This window comes from Salvelinus fontinalis, chromosome 11 (assembly GCF_029448725.1).
Source record: "Salvelinus fontinalis isolate EN_2023a chromosome 11, ASM2944872v1, whole genome shotgun sequence".
Lineage (NCBI taxonomy): Eukaryota > Metazoa > Chordata > Actinopteri > Salmoniformes > Salmonidae > Salvelinus > Salvelinus fontinalis.
This window is the reverse complement of record NC_074675.1, coordinates 7,405,952-7,432,630: the sequence shown is the minus strand read 5'-3', so window position 1 is coordinate 7,432,630 and position 26,679 is coordinate 7,405,952. Positions and strand designations below refer to the sequence as shown.

The window sequence follows — 26,679 nt, the reverse complement described above, 5'->3', positions numbered from 1 at the left end:
TTACAGAGTGGGAAACATGGCTGAGGTGATTTACAGAGTGGGAAACATGGCTGAGGTGATTTACAGAGTGGGAAACATGGCTGAGGTGATTTACAGAGAGGGAAACAACATGGCTGAGGTGATTTACAGAGTGGGATAACAACATGGCTGAGGTGATTTACAGAGTGGGATAACAACATGGCTGAGGTGATTTACAGAGTGGGAAAAAACAACAGGACTGAGGTGATTTTCTCCTGTCAATATCTCAGCCTCTCAATCTGCAACCAACTGATGAAATGATCACAATCTCATCTGAGGCACTTACCTTTGATCAATAAAATGATACAAGCCAAGATGTATAGCAATTAAAACATGACTTTAAAATAAACAGATAAAAATGCAGAGAGTTTCCTGTCTAATGGCGCCGGAGGGGATTCCGACTGCAAGGCGCCACAGAGGATAGTGCGTACGGCCCAGGACATCACTGGGGCCAAGCTTCCTACCATCCAGGAACTCTATACCAGGCGGTGCCAGTGGGAAGGCCCTAAAAATTGTCAGACACCAGCCACCCTAGTCATAGACTGTTCTCTCTGCTACCGCACGGCGAGCGGTACCAGAGCGCCAAGTCCAAAAGGCTCCTTAACAGCTTCCACCCCGAAGCCATAAGAGTGCTGAGCAGTTCCTCAAAATGGCCACCAGACTATTTACATTACCCCCCCCCCCCCCACACTGCTGCTACTCTCTATTCATTATTATCTATGCATAGTCACTTTACCCCTACCTACATGTACACTACTGATACTCTCTATTCATTATTATCTATGCATAGTCACTTCACCTCTACCTACATGTACACTACAGCTACTCTCTGTTCATTATTATCTATACATAGTCACTTCACCTCTACCTACATGTACACTACTGCTACTCTCTATTCATTATTATCTATGCATAGTCACTTCACCCCTTCCTACCTCAATTACCTCGACTAACCTCTACCCCCCGCACATTGTCTCGGTACCGGTACCCCTGTATATAGCCTCATTATTGTGTTACTTAAAAAAAAAAACTTCAGTTTATTTAGTAAATATCATTCTTAACTCTTATTTTCATTAAAATTGCATTGTTGGTTAAGGGCTTGTAAGTAAGCATTTCATGGTAAGGTCTTGTTGTATTCCGTGCATATGACGTATAAAATATGATTTGATTAAAATATCCTGCTATCAATGCAGTAGTGGCCATCAATCATAAGATGTCCTGCGTCAAGGAGAGAAGGTGTTCAGTCCTGATCGGAGGGTGGACCTTGGAAAAGCCGTTTGCCGTGGAAGGTGCAAGTGGGCGTGCAGAGGGAGAGCTGCTGCAGTCTGGAACAGCCCAGCGGTGAATCGAACGGCTCCACCTACACAGATGACACAACAACAACACCAAGATGAAGTCAGAGGAAAGTGACGACTCTTCCCAACTAACTCTTAGAATAACCACCTCAACCACTTCTACTAAAATAACCCTCCTCCACACCACACCTCAACCCCTTCTACTAAAATAACCCTCCTCCACACCACACCTCAACTACTTCTACTAAAATAACCCTCCTCCACACCACACCTCAACCACTTCTACTAAAATAACCATCCTCCACACCACACCTCAACCAGTTCTACTAAAATAACCCTCCTCCACACCACACCTCAACCACTTCTACTAAAATAACCCTCCTCCACACCACACCACACCTCAACCACTTCTACTAAAATAACCCTCCTCCACACCACACCTCAACCACTTCTACTAAAATAACCCTCCTCCACACCACACCTCAACCCCTTCTACTAAAATAACCCTCCTCCACACCACACCTCAACTACTTCTACTAAAATAACCCTCCTCCACACCACACCTCAACCACTTCTACTAAAATAACCATCCTCCACACCACACCTCAACCAGTTCTACTAAAATAACCCTCCTCCACACCACACCTCAACCACTTCTACTAAAATAACCCTCCTCCACACCACACCACACCTCAACCACTTCTACTAAAATAACCCTCCTCCACACCACACCTCAACCACTTCTACTAAAATAACCCTCCTCCACACCACACCTCAACCCCTTCTACTAAAATAACCCTCCTCCACACCACACCTCAACTACTTCTACTAAAATAACCCTCCTCCACACCACACCTCAACCCCTTCTACTAAAATAACCCTCCTCCACACCACACCTCACCTCAACCAGTTCTACTAAAATAACCCTCCACTTCTACTAAAATAACCCTCCTCCACACCACACCTCAACCACTTCTACTAAAATAACCCTCCTCCACACCACACCTCAACCCCTTCTACTAAAATAACCCTCCTCCACACCACACCTCAACCACTTCTACTAAAATAACCCTCCTCCACACCTCAACCACTTCTACTAAAATAACCCTCCTCCACACCACACCTCAACCCCTTCTACTAAAATAACCCTCCTCCACACCTCACCTCAACCCCTTCTACTAAAATAACCCCTCCACTTCTACTAAAATAACCCTCCTCCACACCACACCTCAACCACTTCTACTAAAATAACCCTCCTCCACACCACACCTCAACCCCTTCTACTAAAATTACCCCACCTCCACACCACACGTCAACCCCTTCTACTAAAATAACCCTCCTCCACACCACACCTCACCTCAACCACTTCTACTAAAATAACCCTCCTCCACACCACACCTCAACCCCTTCTACTAAAATAACCCTCCTCCACACCACACCTCAACCCCTTCTACTAAAATAACCCTCCTTCACACCTCACCTCAACCCCTTCTACTAAAATAACCCTCCTTCACACCACACCTCAACCCCTTCTACTAAAATAACCCCTCCACTTCTACTAAAATAACCCTCCTCCACACCACACCTCAACCACTTCTACTAAAATAGCCCCTCCACTTCTACTAAAATAACCCTCCTCCACACCACACCTCAACCCCTTCTACTAAAATAACCCTCCTCCACACCACACCTCAACCACTTCTACTAAAATAACCCTCCTCCACACCACACCTCAACCACTTCTACTAAAATAACCCTCCTCCACACCACACCTCAACCACTTCTACTAAAATAACCCTCCTCCACACCACACCTCAACCACTTCTACTAAAATAACCCTCCTCCACACCACACCTCAACCCCTTCTACTAAAATAACCCTCCTCCACACCACACCTCAACCCCTTCTACTAAAATAATCCTCCTCCACACCACACCTCAACCCCTTCTACTAAAATAACCCTCCTCCACACCTCAACCCCTTCTACTAAAATAACCCTCCTCCACACCTCAACCACTTCTACTAAAATAACCCTCCTCCACACCTCAACCACTTCTACTAAAATAACCCTCCTCCACACCACACGTCAACCCCTTCTACTAAAATAACCCTCCTCCACACCTCAACCACTTCTACTAAAATAACCCTCCTCCACACCTCAACCACTTCTACTAAAATAACCCTCCTCCACACCTCAACCACTTCTACTAAAATAACCCTCCTCCACACCACACCTCAACCACTTCTACTAAAATAACCCCTCCACTTCTACTAAAATAACCCTCCTCCACACCACACCTCAACCACTTCTACTAAAATAGCCCCTCCTCCACACCACACCTCAACCACTTCTACTAAAATAACCCTCCTCCACACCACACGTCAACCCCTTCTACTAAAATAACCCTCCTCCACACCACACCTCAACCACTTCTACTAAAATAACCCTCCTCCACACCACAACCACTTATACTAAAATAACCCTCCTCCACACCACACGTCAACCACTTCTACTAAAATAACCCTCCTCCACACCACACGTCAACCCCTTCTACTAAAATAACCCTCCACCACACCTCACCTCAACCCCTTCTACTAAAATAACCCTCCTCCACACCTCACCTCAACCCCTTCTACTAAAATAACCCTCCACCACACCTCACCTCAACCACTTCTACTAAAATAACCCTCCTCCACACCTCAACCACTTCTACTAAAATAACCCACACCACACCTCACCTCAACCACTTCTACTAAAATAACCCTCCTCCACACCTCAACCACTTCTACTAAAATAACCCTCCTCCACACCACACCTCAACCACTTCTACTAAAATAACCCTCCTCCACACCACACGTCAACCACTTCTATTAAAATAACCCTCCTCCACACCTCAACCACTTCTACTAAAATAACCCTCCTCCACACCACACGTCAACCACTTCTATTAAAATAACCCTCCTCCACACCTCAACCACTTCTACTAAAATAACCCTCCTCCACACCTCAACCCCTTCTACTAAAATAACCCTCCTCCACACCTCAACCACTTCTACTAAAATAACCCTCCTCCACACCACACCTCAACCACTTCTACTAAAATAACCCCTCAACCACACCTTAACCCCTTCTACTAAAATAACCCTCCTCCACACCTCAACCACTTCTACTAAAATAACCCTCCTCCACACCTCAACCACTTCTACTAAAATAACCCTCCTCCACACCTCAACCACTTCTACTAAAATAACCCTCCTCCACACCACACCTCAACCACTTCTACTAAAATAACCCCTCAACCACACCTTAACCCCTTCTACTAAAATAACCCTCCTCCACACCTCAACCACTTCTACTAAAATAACCCTCCTCCACACCACACCTCAACCACTTCTACTAAAATAACCCCTCAACCACACCTTAACCCCTTCTACTAAAATAACCCTCCTCCACACCACTCTTCAGACGTGCCCTGGTCATGTGTGAAAATGTACTGCTTCCACCACAAAAAACATCTGAAAATCTGCCTGACGAGACGCCAAGTCCTCTTTCTCTTACCTTGATCTGTTTAGAAGGAGTTACATTCTGTTCCTCGCTGTCAGGACCGCGCATCCTCTTGGAAGGGGTGCCTCCAACCCCAGGCAGAGCAGCTAAATGTGAACCCTTCCCCATGTCTCCATCCTCTACAGCGCTGCTGCTAGCCTCCATCTTGATTTCCTTCTCCTCCTCACACGACCCAGGCTGATCCTGAGAGGGGTCCTCAGAGCTGCTGTTCATAGGCGACCAGGTATACGCCCGACTGAAAGTGATGTCGTCCATTGGAGAGGTGTCTGTAGCATCTGCCTGAGGAGCTGTTGGAGGCTCATTTCTCCACAGCTGCCTGGACAGGACCGACGTCGAGAGGGACTGGACACCACTGGCGTGTAGTGGGACTGCTCGGATGGGTGTAGAGAGGAGTCTGGGTGCTGCTACAGGGATTCTGTAGGCGGTCCTTAGAGAGCAGCTAGGTGTCTGTGAGGCCAGAGGAGTGGTCTGTGTAGGCCCGAAGCCTGGGGCTGCCCTGCGAGGTGTGCCCGGCTGGGTTTGGTTCTGGTCTGGTTGGTCCTGCCCCTCAGCCCCAGGCTGGACCAGCATCTCTTTGACCAGGATTTCCAGCCGGGTGTCACGTGGGATGATGCGTCTCTTGATAGCCGAGGCCATGCCCTCCTTCTTGGCTATGACATATACACGCTTCTGTCCCCGTGTCACAGCCGTGTACACGTGTTTCCACGTCTGGACGCTACCGTCACCCAGCACGTACACAATCGTCTCGGTCTCCGACCCCTGACCCACAGAGGAGGAAGGTACAACTGAAGACTTCCATCAGAGAAAATGTCTAACTAGTTAGAATCTACTGAACTGCTTAGTGTAATCATTCACTCATCAGTTTATGAATGGAGACAGAGAGAATAAATACACACACACACACATATATACCTGGAAGGTGTGTATGGTCCTAGCCCAGGCGTGTTGCAGTTTACATTCTCTCTGCAGCTCCCTAAAGGAAACACACAGCACCCGTCCGTCACGATCATCCAGAGTCAAGTACCTCTGCTTCCTGCTCCGCTGTGAGCCCGCCTCCTCCACTGTCACGTCCTGTCATAAGAGGAGACACAACCCGAAAGAGCACGGCTCAACCAATTAGAATTGAGCAACTGCAGAATAGCCTAAACACCTGTAACTATTGGTTCAGTGAAAGGTCCTCTCATTTCTCACATGTTTAATAAAGAATATCTCTCCGTTACACAGTCGCTCTTTATTCTTCTCTTTGCTTTTCATTTTGTCACCACTTCCATTGCTCTGTGTGTCCCCGTTCCTTCTCCGTCTCTCCTCTCCGTCCAGTCCAGGAAGTCTCTGTGTGTCCCCGTTCCGTCTCTCCTCTCCGTCCAGTCCAGGAAGTCTCTGCTTGGTCCTGGCCCTGTCAGATACGTAGCTGTTCTCCAAGTCCTCTTCTTCAGGAGACCCTTCCTTGCTCCTGTCTGTGACATAGCCGTTCTTTGTACAGCAGACTTTATCTCCCGGCTGGAACTCTAGTCGGTTCTTGTGGTTTCTGAGGTAAAAGATCAACATATCGAACCCAAATGATGTATCTATTTACAGCTACGGAGACCAGCTGGGATCTCTAACAGAAACAAACCAGATCTAGGAGAGGAAGTAAGTCTCCTCTGCCTCCTCACAGTCTTCCTTTTATCACTGTTACAACAGCTCTATCTAGTGGTCCACTCATTACACATCAGTAGAATCAGCATCTATTCCTACAGTGGCAGAAACAGCATCTCTTCCTACAGCTGTAGAAACAGCATCTCTTCCTACAGCGGTAGAAACAGCATCACTTCCTACAGCGGCAGAAACAGCATCTCTTCCTACAGCGGTAGAAACAGCATCACTTCCTACAGCGGCAGAAACAGCATCACGTCCTACAGCGGTAGAAACAGCATCACGTCCTACAGCGGTAGAAACAGCATCACGTCCTACAGCGGTAGAAACAGCATCTCTTCCTACAGCGGTAGAAACAGCATCACTTCCTACAGCGGTAGAAACAGCATCACTTCCTACAGCGGCAGAAACAGCATCTCTTCCTACAGCGGCAGAAACAGCATCACTTCCTACAGCGGCAGAAACAGCATCACTTCCTACAGCGGCAGAAACAGCATCACGTCCTACAGCGGCAGAAACAGCATCACTTCCTACAGCGGCAGAAACAGCATCACTTCCTACAGCGGCAGAAACAGCATCACTTCCTACAGCGGCAGAAACAGCATCACTTCCTACAGCGGCAGAAACAGCATCACTTCCTACAGCGGCAGAAACAGCATCACTTCCTACAGCGGCAGAAACAGCATCACTTCCTACAGCGGCAGAAACAGCATCTCTTCCTACAGCGGCAGAAACAGCATCACTTCCTACAGCGGCAGAAACAGCATCACTTCCTACAGCGGCAGAAACAGCATCACTTCCTACAGCGGCAGAAACAGCATCACTTCCTACAGCGGCAGAAACAGCATCACTTCCTACAGCGGCAGAAACAGCATCACTTCCTACAGCGGCAGAAACAGCATCACTTCCTATAGCGATAGAAACAGCATCACTTCCTATAGCGATAGAAACAGCATCACTTCCTATAGCGATAGAAACAGCATCACTTCCTACAGCGATAGAAACAGCATCACTTCCTACAGCGGTAGAAACAGCATCACTTCCTACAGCGGTAGAAACAGCATAACTTCCTACAGCGGTAGAAACAGCATCTCTTCCTACAGAGGTAGAAACAGCATCTCTTCCTACAGCGGTAGAAACAGCATCTCTTCCTACAGCGGTAGAAACAGCATCACGTCCTACAGCGGTAGAAACAGCATCACTTCCTACAGCGGTAGAAACAGCATCACTTCCTACAGCGGTAGAAACAGCATCTCTTCCTACAGCGGTAGAAACAGCATCTCTTCCTACAGCGGTAGAAACAGCATCACTTCCTACAGCGGTAGAAACAGCATCACTTCCTACAGCGGTAGAAACAGCATCACTTCCTATAGCGTTAGAGTAACTTACTTGGTGCAGTGGTTGCAGTAATGTTTGCAGCAAAGCTCATTGATCAAGGCACACTCCGTCCTGAAAAACAAAGAGGTACAGTTCAGATACAGAGTAACAATAACATAGAGAACCCCTCTACATATCTGATCACTCTACTGTCCTATAGTACCAATGGTATAGAGAACCACTACTGTCCTATAGTATCAACGGTATAGAGAACCACTACTGTCCTATAGTATCAACGGTATAGAGAACCCCTCTACTGTCCTATAGTATCAATGGTATAGAGAACCCCTCTACTGTCCTATAGTATCAATGGTATAGAGAACCCCTCTACTGTCCTATAGTACCAATGGTATAGAGAACCACTACTGTCCTATAGTACCAATGGTATAGAGAACCTCTACTGTCCTATAGTACCAATGGTATAGAGAACCCCTCTACTGTCCTATAGTACCAATGGTAGAGAGAACCTCTCTACTGTCCTATAGTATCAATGGTATAGAGAACCCCTCTACTGTCCCTATAGTATCAATGGTATAGAGAACCCCTCTACTGTCCTATAGTATCAATGGTATAGAGAACCCCTCTACTGTCCCTATAGTATCAATGGTATAGAGAACCCCTCTACTGTCCTATAGTATCAATGGTATAGAGAACCCCTCTACTGTCCTATAGTATCAACGGTATAGAGAACCCCTCTACTGTCCTATAGTATCAACGGTATAGAGAACCCCTCTACTGTCCTATAGTATCAACGGTATAGAGAACCCCTCTACTGTCCTATAGTATCAATGGTATAGAGAACCCCTCTACTGTCCCTATAGTATCAATGGTATAGAGAACCCCTCTACTGTCCTATAGTATCAACGGTATAGAGAACCCCTCTACTGTCCTATAGTACCAATGGTATAGAGAACCCCTCTACTGTCCCTATAGTATCAATGGTATAGAGAACCCCTCTACTGTCCTATAGTACCAATGGTATAGAGAACCCCTCTGCTGTCCTATAGTATCAATGGTATAGAGAACCCCTCTACTGTCCTATAGTATCAATGGTATAGAGAACCCCTCTACTGTCCTATAGTACCAATGGTATAGAGAACCCCTCTACTGTCCCTATAGTATCAATGGTGTAGAGAACCCCTCTACTGTCCCTATAGTATCAACGGTATAGAGAACCCCTCTACTGTCCTATAGTACCAATGGTATAGAGAACCCCTCTACTGTCCTATAGTACCAATGGTATAGAGAACCCCTCTACTGTCCTATAGTACCAATGGTATAGAGAACCCCTCTACTGTCCCTATAGTATCAATGGTATAGAGAACCCCTCTACTGTCCTATAGTACCAATGGTATAGAGAACCCCTCTACTGTCCTATAGTACCAATGGTATAGAGAACCCCTCTGCTGTCCTATAGTATCAATGGTATAGAGAACCCCTCTACTGTCCCTATAGTACCAATGGTGTAGAGAACCTCTACATATCTGATCACTACTGTGTTCTGCATGTCTTACCTTCTGAAGGCAATGAACTGTGACGTGGCATCATTCTTCAGTCCTGGAGCAGCTTTCAATAACAGTTGGATGGCCATCTGGAGGTCTGAAAAACAACACCACATTGTGTTGTATTATATTGTCCGTTTTCCGGGTCTTCAGAGCACAGCACCTGTGAGATGGAGTCCACGGTGTACTCACTAGAGGTCGACCGGTTATGATTTGTCAACGCCGATACCGATTATTGGAGGACCAAAAAAGCCGATAACGATTCATCTGACGATTTTATTTATTTATTTATTTGTAATAATGACAATTACAACAATACTGAATGAACACTAATTTTAACTTAATATAATACATCAATAAAATCAATTTAGCCTCAAATAAATAATGAAACATGTTCAATTTGGTTTAAATAATGCAAAAACTAAGTGTTGGAGAATTAAAAAAAAATTATACTTTTTTTTTTTTTTTAAATAGGCAAAATCGGCATCCATAATTACCGATTTCCGATTGTTATGAAAACATTCCATTCCGATTAATCGGTCGACCTCTAGTACTCACCATAGTTAGAGTCCTCGCTGGTGTTGGGCAGCAGGATGAGGATGAACCTCTTGTCTTCAGAGGGCATGGTGTAACTCCCATTCAGATCCAAGATGGCGTCGTAGTGGAGCGGTCGGAAACTATGAGTCAATCCCATCTCTGCGATTCTGATTTAAAAAGGACAGACGCAGGATTTCTTGTTTATCATGGTCAGTCATGGCATCAGGACATGATAAAAACATTTTTTTTTTTTTTTAACAATCTTACAGAATTTGCTATTTAAAATCCGAATTTGCTAAGTTTTATCTAAACTTTATTCTATCTACATACTGAATTATTTTAATATTATCAAAGTGTCGCTGTGGTATTTATATATTTGTTGGAAAACTAAAGACAAAAACAAAAAATGTCATATTTACTGTCCTGCGTTGTTGACGATGAGTTGAGACTCAGCTCTGTGATTGGTCCTCATCTCGATGGCCCAGTGGGCTCGGCCCAGACTGTGGAACAGGTCATACAAGGTGTTTCCTGGCTGGATACTGGGCAGCTGACGGACATCACCTATACAAACAGTCAGATTGTGGAACAGGCCATACTTCCTGACGGGACGCCCCCAGGTGGTGAAGGTAGGAAACAACATTTCCACTTCGCTGACCCTCAACACTGGGGCCCCACAAGGGTGCGTGATCAGCCCTTTCCTGTACTCCCTGTTCACCCATGACTGCGTGGCCATGCACGCCTCAAAATCAATCATTAAGTTTGCAGTTTGCAAAAGATCATCAAGGACAACAACCACCCGAGCCACTGCCTGTTCACCCCGCTACCATCCAGAAGGGGAGGTCAGTACAGGTGCATCAACAGCTTCTATCTCAAGGCCATCAGACTGTTAAACAGCAATCACTAACTCAGAGAGGCTGCTGCCTACATAGACTCATTAGTCACTTTAAACAATTCCACTTTAATAATGTTTACATATCTCACATTACTCATATAATGTCTATACTGTACCTCATACCATCTACTGCACCTTGCCAATGCCGCTCAGCCATCGCTCATCCATATACTTATATGTAGATATTCTCATTCCATCCCTTTACATTGGTGTGTATCAGGTAGATGTTGGGGAAGTGTTAGATATTACTGCACTGTCGGAACTAGAAGCACAAGCATTTCGCTACACTCGCATTAGCATCTGCTAACCATGTGTATGTGACCAATAACATCTGCTAACCGTGTGACCAATAACATCTGTTAACCATGTGTATGTGACCAATAACATCTGTTAACCATGTGTATGTGACCAATAACATCTGTTAACCATGTGTATGTGACCATTAACATCTGCTAACCATGTGTATGTGACCAATAACATCTGCTAACCATGTGTATGTGACCAATAACATCTGCTAACCGTGTGTATGTGACCAATAACATCTGCTAACCATGTGACCAATAACATCTGCTAACCATGTGACCAATAACATCTGCTAACCATGTGTATGTGACCAATAACATCTGCTAACCATGTGTATGTGACCAATAACATCTGCTAACCGTGTGTATGTGACCAATAACATCTGCTAACCATGTGTATGTGACCAATAACATCTGCTAACCATGTGTGTGTGACCAATAACATCTGCTGACCATGTGTGTGTGACCAATAACATCTGCTGACCCTGTGTGTGTGACCAATACCATCTGCTGACCATGTGTGTGTGACCAATACCATCTGCTGACCCTGTGTATGTGACCAATAACATCTGCTGACCCTGTGTATGTGACCAATAACATCTGCTGACCATGTGTGTGTGACCAATAACATCTGCTGACCCTGTGTGTGTGACCAATAACATCTGCTGACCATGTGTGTGTGACCAATAACATCTGCTAACCTTGTGTATGTGACCAATAACATCTGCTAACCGTGTGTATGTGACCAATAACATCTACTAACCATGTGACCAATAACATCTACTAACCATGTGACCAATAACATCTGCTGACCATGTGTATGTGACCAATAACATCTACTAACCATGTGACCAATAACATCTACTAACCATGTGACCAATAACATCTGCTAACCATGTGTATGTGACCAATAACATCTGCTAACCATGTGTATGTCACCAATAACATCTGCTAACCATGTGACCAATAACATCTGTTAACCATGTGTATGTGACCAATAACATCTGCTAGCCGTGTGTATGTGACCAATAACATCTGCTAACCATGTGACCAATAACATCTGCTAACCATGTGTATGTGACCAATAACATCTGCTAGCCGTGTGTATGTGACCAATAACATCTGCTAACCGTGTGTATGTGACCAATAACATCTGCTAACCGTGTGTATGTGACCAATAACATCTGATATGATTTTCATTTGACAAGGAGTTGGCCAGCTGGATAGTGGTCAGCATCCCCTAGACAACCAGTCAGCCAGTAAGTCGTAACCCGTAAGTCCTAGCAGGACAGGGTTACTAAGCAGTGTAGTCTAATGTCATTCAGATAATGAGGAGTTTATTGGGATACAGGGTGATTTGTAGATCAGTGATTCTGAGCAGTCTAGTGGACCACATAGTGTTCCTCTTGTATAGGACAGGAAGTCCATTGTATAGGACAGGAACTCTTCTCCTTACCCAACTCTGTTCCACCTTCAACCCCACACACACACACGCGTGTTGGCATCACACTTTACATGTCAAACATGTATAGCTTAAACCTGAACTTAAAAGCCAACGTACCCAAGATGACAAACTTCCTGAGCTGTGCGTGTTTGGTGAGCATGGTGAGGACGGAGTGGAGGAGCTGAACACACACCAGACTGCCCTCGTCCACCACCAACACACGCACACACGCAAACTTCCACTCCTTAGGAGCCTCGTTGGGGTCCTTCTTGGCCTGCATGAAACTCCAATGAACCTGAGAGGGAGGGGTGACAGGAGGGAGGGGGTTAGGTATCTGACCTCTGGAAGTGACACAATCTACAACACATGGACCTGAGAGGGAGGGGTGGCAGGAGGGAGGGGGGGTTAGGTATCTGACCTCTGGAAGTGACACAATCTACAACACATGGACCTGAGAGGGAGGGGTGGCAGGAGGGAGGGGGGGTTAGGTATCTGACCTCTGGAAGTGACACAATCTACAACACATGGACCTGAGAGGGAGGGGTGGCAGGAGGGAGGGGGGGGTTAGGTATCTGACCTCTGGAAGTGACACAATCTACAACACATGGACCTGAGAGGGAGGGGTGGCAGGAGGGAGGGGGGGGTTAGGTATCTGACCTCTGGAAGTGACACAATCTACAACACATGGACCTGAGAGGGAGGGGTGGCAGGAGGGAGGGGGGGTTAGGTATCTGACCTCTGGAAGTGACACAATCTACAACACATGGACCTGAGAGGGAGGGGTGGCAGGAGGGAGGGGGGGTTAGGTATCTGACCTCTGGAAGTGACACAATCTACAACACATGGACCTGAGAGGGAGGGGTGGCAGGAGGGAGGGGGGGTTAGGTATCTGACCTCTGGAAGTGACACAATCTACAACACATGGACCTGAGAGGGAGGGGTGGCAGGAGGGAGGGGGGGTTAGGTATCTGACCTCTGGAAGTGAGAGAGACAACGCCGACATGGACAGAGCATGTGACTTGTAGCTTTACCCAGGCAAATGTTTGCCATTCAGACACCTGTTCTGTACCTGGCTAATAGAAGATAGTCAGAAGTGGGTCAGAACCATTCTAGAAGTGATTCTAAGGGCAGAACTGTCTCCTGTACCAACCTGATGCAGGGTGTAGGCCTTGAAGCAGGTCCTCTTGGTGAGCAGAGACGCAGCTCTCCCTGTGGGTGCTGTTAGTAACACCTCGTCCTCTCCCTGTAAAACACACGACGACTTCTTCCTCTCGTCCTTTACCTCCCCCTCTAACTGAGAGAGGAGCCTGGGCGACAGGGCTTCTTCCTCCCACGCCTCGGACCCCACGGAGTCATTCTCAAAGTCCCAGCATACCTTCCTGACCTCCTCCTCTGGGCTCTGCTGCATGGCTGCCTTGAACACCAGACTCACCACCGTGGTCTTACCACAGCCTCCCTTACCGCTGATCACCGTCACCGGATTGGAACAGATCATCTCTGCTGCACGTACCTGGTCTGGGTCTAAATCTACTGTAGGGGGGCCCTGGTCCGGGTCTAAATCTACTGTAGGGGGGCCCTGGTCCGGGTCTAAATCTACTGTAGGGGGGCCCTGGTCCGGGTCTAAATCTACTGTAGGGGGGCCCTGGTCCGGGTCTAAATCTACTGTAGGGCATTTAGCCGTCTCTGCAGCGCTGCCATCCATATCACACCTTTCATTCAGCTCATTAGCCTTCTGCTCTGCGTCAGAGTCCACTTCACCTTGACCCTCCCTACTCCCTCCATCTCCTCCCTTCTTCCTCAGCCTCTCCAGTGCCGAAGCAGTCAGCACCTCTGTGACATCCAGAGGTATAACCCAGGGCTCTCCCTGCATCAGACAGCGTAGACACTCAGCTATCCCAGTCTCATAAGAATGCAGGTTCTGCAGAGCCACCTTCTGGCGCTCCCGTACCACTACACCCAGCTCTTTGAGGAAGTGGACTGCATCCCACACCTGAATGAAAGAAAGAACGAATTAACTCAATTTGAAATTCAAAAAATACATATGGAGCTGCCTCAGCAAGCGAACCAACAAACAATACATAAAAACACAAAGTGGACAGACGTATTTGTTCTGTGTTCCTCGTACCTCAAACTCCACCACGGAGCTACACCCTCTCCTGACCTCGTCACACAGGTTGGGGAGCTCCATGTAGGTACTGCCCGTCCTGTGGCAGTGCTTCTTCAGAGCGTCGTAGACTCGCAGAGCGATACGCTGCTCCAGAGGGATCTCTTGGAAGAGTTTACACTCATGAAAGGATCTCAGCTGAGCCTCGAGACGGACAACCCTCAACTCCTTGTTCATAACCTAGAGAGAGGGGGAGTAGGGGAGAGAAAGGGGGAGTAGGGGAGAGAAAGGGGGAGTAGGGGAGAGAAAGGGGGAGTAGGGGAGAGAAAGGGGGAGTAGGGGAGAGAAAGAGGGAGTAGGGGAGAGAAAGAGGGAGTAGGGGAGAGAAAGGGGGAGTAGGGGAGAGAAAGGGGGAGTAGGGGAGAGAAAGGGAGGGAGGCGGGAGAGAGAGGGGGAGTAGGGGAGAGAAAGGGGGAGTAGGGGAGAGAAAGGGGGAGTAGGGGAGAGAAAGGGAGGGAGGCGGGAGAGAGAGGGGGAGTAGGGGAGAGAAAGGGAAGGAGGCGGGAGAGAAAGGGGGAGTAGGGGAGAGAAAGGGGGAGTAGGGGAGAGAAAGGGAGGGAGGCGGGAGAGAGAGGGGGGGGAGGGAGAGAAAGGGGGAGTAGGGGAGAGAAAGGGGGAGTAGGGGAGAGAAAGGGGGAGTAGGGGAGAGAAAGGTGGAGTAGGGGAGAGAAAGGGAGGGAGGCAGGAGAGAAAGGGAGGGGGGAAGAGAGAGGAAAAGTGAGAAGCGATTACTCAAGATAAACAAAAATAAGAAAATAATTGATTATGTCTGACTCAAAGCGTTCATGGCAGATTGGAGGGGTGTTATGTGATAGTTCACTGCTGGATTGGTCGGATCAAAGTCTACAGAAACTGTTGACACAGTATGTTAACCAACCACAGTCCACAACCAGCCTGGAGATTACACTTACATAGTTAAAGCCCAGCTTCCAGACGTCAGTCTTGATAATCTCCTCTATTTTGGCCAGCAAGCTGAGATCCTCCTCTTCCTCCTCCTCCTCTTCCTCCTCTATCTGTGTGACATGTGTAGCACCCTGTGCAGCAGGACGTTTCTGGCTTTTCTTTCCCCGGCCCAGTAGCTCTGTGAAGCGCCCTGGCAGTAGGGTAGGCAGGTATCTCATCACATTGGGGTACAGAGAGGCAGCCGTGACGCGCATCCCTGCAACTGACAGACATACCGATGACATGAGCTGTGTTGGAATACACATACTAACATACTGTACCCGTACTTACACACTGTACCCGTACTAACACACTGTACCCATACTAACACACTGTACCCATACTAACACACTGTACCCATACTAACACACTGTACCCATACTAACACACTGTACCCATACTAACATACTGTACCCATACTAACACACTGTACCCCTACTAACACACTGTACCCATACTAACACACTGTACCCATACTAACATACTGTACCCCTACTAACACACTGTACCCATACTAACACACTGTACCCGTACTAACACACTGTACCCATACTAACATACTGTACCCATACTAACACACTGTACCCATACTAACATACTGTACCCGTACTAACACACTGTGCCCATACTAACACACTGTACCCGTACTAACATACTGTACCCATACTAACACACTGTACCCATACTAACATACTGTACCCATACTAACATACCCATACTAACATACCCATACTAACACACTGTACCCATACTAACACACTGTACCCATACTAACACACTGTACCCATACTAACATACTGTACCCATACTAACACACTGTACCCATACTAACACACTGTACCCATACTAACACACTGTACCCATACTAACATACCCATACTAACACACTGTACCCATACTAACACACTGTACCCATACTAACATACTGTACCCATACTAACACACTGTGCCCATACTAACACACTGTGCCCATACTAACACACTGTGCCCATACTAACATACTGTACCCATACTAACACACTGTACCCATACTGACATACTGTACCCGTACTGTACCCATACTAACACACTGTACCCGTACTAACACACTGTACCCATACTAACACACTGTACCCATACTAACACACTGTACCCGTACTAACATACTGTACCCCTACTAACACACTGTACCCCTACTAACACACTGTACCCATACTAACATACTGTACCCGTACTAACACACTGTACCCGTACTAACACACTGTACCCGTACTAACACACTGTACCCATACTAACACACTGTACCCATACTAACATACCCATACTAACACACTGTACCCGTACTAACACACTGTACCCATACTAACACACTGTACCCGTACTAACATACTGTACCCGTACTAACACACTGTACCCCTACTAACACACTGTACCCATACTAACTTACTGTACCAATACTGACATACCCATACTAACATACTGTACCCATACTAACATACCCATACTAACATACTGTACCCATACTAACATACTGTACCCATACTAACATACTGTACCCATACTAACATACTGTACCCATACTAACATACCCATACTAACATACTGTACCCATACTAACACACTGTACCCATACTAACATACTGTACCCATACTAACATACTGTACCCATACTAACACACTGTACCCATACTAACACACTGTACCCATACTAACACACTGTACCCCTACTAACATACCCATACTAACACACTGTACCCATACTAACACACTGTACCCCTACTAACATACCCATACTAACACACTGTACCCATACTAACACACTGTACCCATACTAACACACTGTACCCGTACTAACATACCCATACTAACACACTGTACCCATACTAACACACTGTACCCATACTAACACACTGTACCCATACTAACACACTGTACCCATACTAACACACTGTACCCATACTAACACACTGTACCCATACTAACACACTGTACCCGTACTAACACACTGTACCCGTACTAACACACTGTACCCATACTAACACACTGTACCCATACTAACACACTGTACCCATACTAACACACTGTACCCATACTAACACACTGTACCCGTACTAACACACTGTACCCGTACTAACACACTGTACCCGTACTAACACACTGTACCCATACTAACATACTGTACCCATACTAACATACCCATACTAACACACTGTACCCATACTAACACACTGTACCCATACTAACACACTGTACCCGTACTAACACACTGTACCCATACTAACACACTGTACCCATACTAACACACTGTACCCATACTAACACACTGTACCCATACTAACACACTGTACCCATACTAACATACTGTACCCATACTAACACACTGTACCCGTACTAACACACTGTACCCGTACTAACACACTGTACCCGTACTAACATACTGTACCCGTACTAACATACTGTACCCATACTAACATACCCATACTAACACACTGTACCCATACTAACACACTGTACCCATACTAACACACTGTACCCATACTAACACACTGTACCCCTACTAACATACCCATACTAACACACTGTACCCATACTAACACACTGTACCCCTACTAACACACTGTACCCATACTAACACACTGTACCCCTACTAACACACTGTACCCCTACTAACACACTGTACCCCTACTAACACACTGTACCCATACTAACACACTGTACCCATACTAACACACTGTACCCATACTAACACACTGTACCCATACTAACATACTGTACCCATACTAACATACTGTACCCATACTAACACACTGTACCCATACTAACACACTGTACCCATACTAACACACTGTACCCATACTAACACACTGTACCCATACTAACACACTGTACCCGTACTAACACACTGTACCCATACTAACACACTGTACCCATACTAACACACTGTACCCATACTAACACACTGTACCCATACTAACACACTGTACCCATACTAACACACTGTACCCATACTAACACACTGTACCCATACTAACACACTGTACCCGTACTAACACACTGTACCCGTACTAACACACTGTACCCGTACTAACACACTGTACCCATACTAACATACTGTACCCATACTAACATACTGTACCCATACTAACATACCCATACTAACACACTGTACCCATACTAACACACTGTACCCATACTAACACACTGTACCCATACTAACACACTGTACCCGTACTAACACACTGTACCCATACTAACACACTGTACCCATACTAACACACTGTACCCATACTAACACACTGTACCCATACTAACACACTGTACCCATACTAACATACTGTACCCATACTAACACACTGTACCCGTACTAACACACTGTACCCGTACTAACATACTGTACCCGTACTAACATACTGTACCCGTACTAACATACCCATACTAACACACTGTACCCATACTAACACACTGTACCCATACTAACACACTGTACCCATACTAACACACTGTACCCATACTAACACACTGTACCCCTACTAACATACCCATACTAACACACTGTACCCATACTAACACACTGTACCCCTACTAACACACTGTACCCATACTAACACACTGTACCCCTACTAACACACTGTACCCCTACTAACACACTGTACCCATACTAACACACTGTACCCATACTAACACACTGTACCCATACTAACACACTGTACCCATACTAACATACTGTACCCATACTAACATACTGTACCCATACTAACACACTGTACCCATACTAACACACTGTACCCATACTAACACACTGTACCCATACTAACACACTGTACCCATACTAACATACCCATACTAACACACTGTACCCATACTAACACACTGTACCCATACTAACATACTGTACCCATACTAACACACTGTACCCGTACTAACACACTGTACCCATACTAACACACTGTACCCATACTAACACACTGTACCCATACTAACATACTGTACCCCTACTAACACACTGTACCCATACTAACACACTGTACCCCTACTAACACACTGTACCCATACTAACACACTGTACCCGTACTGTACCCATACTAACACACTGTACCCGTACTAACACACTGTACCCATACTAACACACTGTACCCATACTAACACACTGTACCCATACTAACACACTGTACCCATACTAACACACTGTACCCATACTAACATACTGTACCCATACTAACACACTGTACCCGTACTAACACACTGTACCCGTACTAACACACTGTACCCATACTAACACACTGTACCCATACTAACACACTGTACCCATACTAACATACTGTACCCATACTAACACACTGTACCCCTACTAACACACTGTACCCATACTAACACACTGTACCCATACTAACATACCCATACTAACACACTGTACCCGTACTAACACACTGTACCCATACTAACACACTGTACCCATACTAACACACTGTACCCGTACTAACACACTGTACCCATACTAACACACTGTACCCATACTAACATACTGTACCCATACTAACATACCCATACTAACACACTGTACCCATACTAACATACTGTACCCATACTAACACACTGTACCCATACTAACACACTGTACCCATACTAACACACTGTACCCATACTAACACACTGTACCCATACTAACATACCCATACTAACACACTGTACCCATACTAACACACTGTACCCATACTAACACACTGTACCCATACTAACACACTGTACCCATACTAACATACCCATACTAACACACTGTACCCCTACTAACACACTGTACCCATACTAACACACTGTACCCATACTAACATACCCATACTAACACACTGTACCCATACTAACACACTGTACCCGTACTAACACACTGTACCCGTACTAACACACTGTACCCATACTAACATACTGTACCCATACTAACACACTGTACCCATACTAACACACTGTACCCATACTAACATACTGTACCCATACTAACATACTGTACCCATACTAACACACTGTACCCATACTAACACACTGTACCCATACTAACACACTGTACCCATACTAACATACCCATACTAACATACTGTACCCATACTAACACACTGTACCCATACTAACACACTGTACCCCTACTAACACACTGTACCCATACTAACACACTGTACCCATACTAACATACCCATACTAACATACTGTACCCATACTAACACACTGTACCCATACTAACATACTGTACCCATACTAACACACTGTACCCATACTAACATACCCATACTAACACACTGTACCCATACTAACATACCCATACTAACACACTGTACCCATACTAACATACTGTACCCATACTAACACACTGTACCCCTACTAACACACTGTACCCCTACTAACATACTGTACCCATACTAACACACTGTACCCGTACTAACACACTGTACCCATACTAACACACTGTACCCATACTAACACACTGTACCCATACTAACACACTGTACCCATACTAACACACTGTACCCATACTAACACACTGTACCCATACTAACATACTGTACCCATACTAACACACTGTACCCATACTAACACACTGTACCCATACTAACACACTGTACCCATACTAACACACTGTACCCATACTAACATACCCATACTAACATACCCATACTAACATACTGTACCCGTACTAACACACTGTACCCATACTAACACACTGTACCCATACTAACACACTGTACCCATACTAACACACTGTACCCATACTAACACACTGTACCCATACTAACACACTGTACCCATACTAACACACTGTACCCATACTAACACACTGTACCCATACTAACATACCCATACTAACATACTGTACCCATACTAACACACTGTACCCATACTAACACACTGTACCCATACTAACATACTGTACCCATACTAACACACTGTACCCTTACTAACACACTGTACCCATACTAACACACTGTACCCGTACTAACACACTGTACCCATACTAACACACTGTACCCATACTAACATACCCATACTAACACACTGTACCCATACTAACACACTGTACCCATACTAACATACTGTACCCATACTAACATACCCATACTAACATACTGTACCCATACTAACACACTGTACCCCTACTAACACACTGTACCCCTACTAACACACTGTACCCCTACTAACACACTGTACCCATACTAACATACCCATACTAACACACTGTACCCATACTAACACACTGTACCCATACTAACACACTGTACCCATACTAACATACCCATACTAACACACTGTACCCATACTAACATACTGTACCCATACTAACACACTGTACCCATACTAACATACTGTACCCATACTAACACACTGTACCCATACTAACACACTGTACCCATACTAACACACTGTACCCATACTAACATACTGTACCCATACTAACACACTGTACCCATACTAACATACTGTACCCATACTAACATACCCATACTAACATACTGTACCCATACTAACACACTGTACCCATACTAACACACTGTACCCATACTAACATACTGTACCCATACTAACACACTGTACCCATACTAACATACTGTACCCATACTAACATACCCATACTAACATACTGTACCCATACTAACACACTGTACCCATACTAACACACTGTACCCATACTAACATACTGTACCCATACTAACACACTGTACCCATACTAACATACTGTACCCATACTAACATACCCATACTAACACACTGTACCCATACTAACACACTGTACCCATACTAACATACTGTACCCATACTAACATACCCATACTAACATACTGTACCCATACTAACACACTGTACCCATACTAACACACTGTACCCATACTAACACACTGTACCCCTACTAACACACTGTACCCCTACTAACACACTGTACCCATACTAACATACCCATACTAACACACTGTACCCATACTAACACACTGTACCCATACTAACACACTGTACCCATACTAACATACCCATACTAACACACTGTACCCATACTAACATACTGTACCCATACTAACACACTGTACCCATACTAACACACTGTACCCATACTAACACACTGTACCCATACTAACACACTGTACCCATACTAACATACTGTACCCATACTAACACACTGTACCCATACTAACATACTGTACCCATACTAACATACCCATACTAACATACTGTACCCATACTAACACACTGTACCCATACTAACACACTGTACCCATACTAACATACTGTACCCATACTAACACACTGTACCCATACTAACATACTGTACCCATACTAACATACCCATACTAACATACTGTACCCATACTAACACACTGTACCCATACTAACACACTGTACCCATACTAACACACTGTACCCCTACTAACACACTGTACCCGTACTAACACACTGTACCCGTACTAACACACTGTACCCATACTAACACACTGTACCCGTACTAACACACTGTACCCATACTAACACACTGTGCCCATACTAACACACTGTACCCATACTAACATACTGTACCCGTACTGTACCCATACTAACATACTGTACCCATACTAACATACTGTACCCATACTAACTCACTGTACCCCTACTAACACACTGTACCCATACTAACACACTGTACCCATACTAACTCACTGTACCCCTACTAACACACTGTACCCATACTAACATACTGTACCCGTACTAACACACTGTACCCGTACTAACACACTGTACCCATACTAACACACTGTACCCATACTAACATACTGTACCCATACTAACATACTGTACCCGTACTAACTCACTGTACCCATACTAACATACTGTACCCATACTAACATACTGTACCCCTACTAACACACTGTACCCCTACTGTACCCATACTGTACCCATACTAACACACTGTACCCATACTAACATACTGTACCCCTACTAACTCACTGTACCCATACTAACACACTGTACCCATACTAACACACTGTACCCATACTAACTCACTGTACCCGTACTAACTCCCTGTACCCCTACTAACATACCCATACTAACATACTGTACCCATACTAACTCACTGTACCCGTACTAACTCCCTGTACCCCTACTAACATACCCATACTAACATACTGTACCCATACTAACATACTGTACCCGTACTAACACACTGTACCCCTACTAACACACTGTACCCGTACTAACACACTGTACCCGTACTAACATACTGTACCCATACTAACATACTGTACCCATACTAACATACTGTACCCATACTAACATACTGTACCCATACTAACATACTGTACCCATACTAACACACTGTACCCATACTAACACACTGTACCCCTACTAACACACTGTACCCATACTAACACACTGTACCCATACTAACACACTGTACCCATACTAACACACAGTACCCATACTAACACACTGTACCCATACTAACACACTGTACCCCTACTAACACACTGTACCCGTACTAACACACTGTACCCATACTAACACACTGTACCCATACTAACATACTGTACCCATACTGTACCCATACTAACACACTGTACCCATACTAACATACTGTACCCATACTAACATACTGTATGTTAGAATACTGTAAACGAACGGTAACATTTCAGTTGAACGTACTAGCGCTTCACCCGTCTACCGGAAGCTGATGCTGTTGCTATGCAACCTACTGCTAGCTTGTTAGTGTAACAGATTACTAGCTAGACTTCGGGTGTGTTTGTAACTTCAATCTGGAGTGACAGAGTGCACTCTGGGCGTTTGTAAATTCAGGGCGTTGTCAGATTCACCGGGTGTTGAGCATTGTTAACTAACTGTGCTGCTGGAAACAACTGAAATATGTTTTCTTATTGCCCGACGTTGCCGACACCGGCCATATTCAACGGGTGTTCAGGGTTTGTAAATGCATCAGTTATTTTGCGCTTTGGCACTCAGACGAAAGTGCTCTGAAATCGGAGTAGATAGCCAGAGTGAATTTACAAACGCACCCTATGACTAATAAGCATACTACATACCCAATTTGCATCGCAAATAGTATGGTATGGTATAGTATGGTTGGTATAGTATGGTTAGTATGGTATAGTATGGTATAGTATGGTATAGTATGGTTGGTATAGTATGGTTGGTATGGTATAGTATGGTATAGTATAGTATGGTTAGTATGGTAAAGTATGGTATAGTATGGTATGGTATGTATGGTAAAGTATGGTATAGTATGGTTGGTATGGTATGGTAAAGTATGGTATGGTATAGTATGGTATAGTATGGTTGGTAAAGTATGGTATAGTATGGTATGGTATAGTATGGTATGTATGGTATAGTATGGTTGGTATGGTAAAGTATGGTATAGTATGGTTGGTATGGTATAGTATGAGTATTCGAACACAGCTATGGTCTTTACTCACAGCACTTTATATTTCCAAAACACTATAGATCAGGGTCAAGGTGTATCTCTCCCCCACGTCCACCTACCTGAAACAGAGACCAAGGCTTTAATCTGCTGTGCCAAAGCTCTGTGCTGCTCTCCTTCCTCAAACTCAGACAGAACTTCCTGCAAGTTAGCAAACTCCACCTTCCTTCCTATCGGCAGCCAATCAAAGAACGGGGTGACGAACTGTGGATCCACGCCACAGGCTGTGAGGAACAGAGACAGGATGGAGCGACCCTGGTCCACCTGGAGGTCTGAGCGAAGGCGGTAGGCAGGGTAGCCCTGCAGCACCAGCTTGCCCCTGGCTGCACGGGCTGTGCAGGTAGCCTCCCACCATGGGTCCTTCAGACTGAACCGGCCCATTACTCTGCATCTCTCACCAGACGCAGTGTCCAGGAAATCAACTAGAATGGACATGGGATAGAAAATTAAACAATTACACAAGATAGTTAGTTATTTAAATGTCTAACGTTAGCTAGCTAGATCATCAGCATGCATTCATCGTAGTGGATTGTATGATAGTATTTTGCGGCAGGTGGGTATAATTTGTGGAACGTTCCAACAGAAATCAGAAAGTACACGGTTGGCAACAAACAACGCATATAAAGTAGCATGATCAATTCACCTAGCTAACTAGCTGCCGAATAGGCATCAACTCACCACGTAGCTTATTCTTAATGTTTGTCCATAGGCTACCAGAGAGAGGAGACATTTTTCGGAATAAACATGGTGAGTGTAAAACTTTATGAAATAGCCCACCCTCTACCCAGTATTTTACTCTGCCGCTATACAACTTTGTATACGAAGTTTTTGAAACAGATTCCTGTAGGAACGTTCCACAAATTATACCCACCCTTTTGTGGGTGTATTAGTGTCACTAACGAGAGATAAACCAGATTGAACAAACTATATAATTACAGTAGGCTCCTCTCTCTGCAGTAGGATAAATTACAATCAATACAAGCTCGATCGGCAAGAGTGACACTGTTGCAGTCCCTTACGCCGAATGATTGGCAACTTGCTAGCTAGATAAATATGCCTAATTTGTTGCAAGTGACAACCGCATTAGCTAATTTATACATGTGCATTTATCAAAGCTATGATGATCTGTCAACGACCACTCACCTTCGTTTCGGGACGGTACGGAGGAATCAAACATATGTCCTCCAGAACTAACGCTGTCCATCTCTTTCATATCCAGAAACTCCGGCTGTGCTTCTTCCTCCTCGTCGTCATCTTCCCAATCAGAATCGTCATTTTCGGCCTTATTAACCTTCTTTTCGGGTAAAATGTAACCTACTATGATTCTGCCACCAAGAGGACACCCCAACTGTGACATTTCTGTTTTGATTTGCTTATTTCGCGCGGAAATTTAATTTCACAGCTGATATAAAAACAAGGAAGTGGCAAAGCGGAAGTGCTTTTGTTTTTTTCCCGAGGCAACCTAAAAACTAGCGCCACCGACCGGCCTGGGGGGTAAGGTGCAGCTTGACGAGTCTCATTCCTGTTCTTATCATTCGGCTTACCAGATACTAGAACATCTTATTTTAAGTCATGAATGCAGTTATAGTTG

The 26,679-nt window shown here is 45.1% G+C and overlaps 1 protein-coding gene across 2 annotated transcripts; it reads right to left on the bottom strand.

Moving 5' to 3' along the window:
• Nucleotides 1-78: 78 nt before the first annotated feature.
• helb (helicase (DNA) B) lies at nucleotides 79-26,522 on the bottom strand. 2 transcript variants are annotated; one of them, XM_055937279.1, is made up of 14 exons: nucleotides 26,232-26,522; nucleotides 25,151-25,510; nucleotides 15,640-15,893; nucleotides 14,690-14,908; nucleotides 13,715-14,554; nucleotides 12,682-12,859; nucleotides 10,346-10,487; nucleotides 9,948-10,093; nucleotides 9,402-9,486; nucleotides 7,900-7,959; nucleotides 6,070-6,403; nucleotides 5,791-5,949; nucleotides 4,873-5,637; nucleotides 79-1,378 (listed from the first exon to the last, which is right to left on the bottom strand). In XM_055937279.1, the coding sequence occupies exons 1-14, from the start codon at nucleotides 26,443-26,445 to the stop codon at nucleotides 1,259-1,261; spliced, it is 3,876 nt and encodes a 1,291-aa protein (XP_055793254.1). In that variant the 5' UTR covers nucleotides 26,446-26,522; the 3' UTR covers nucleotides 79-1,258. The 2 variants fall into 2 exon arrangements, with proteins under 2 accessions (XP_055793254.1, XP_055793255.1); XM_055937280.1 differs by having other exon boundaries at nucleotides 15,640-15,887.
• Between the last annotated feature and the right edge of the window lie 157 nt (nucleotides 26,523-26,679).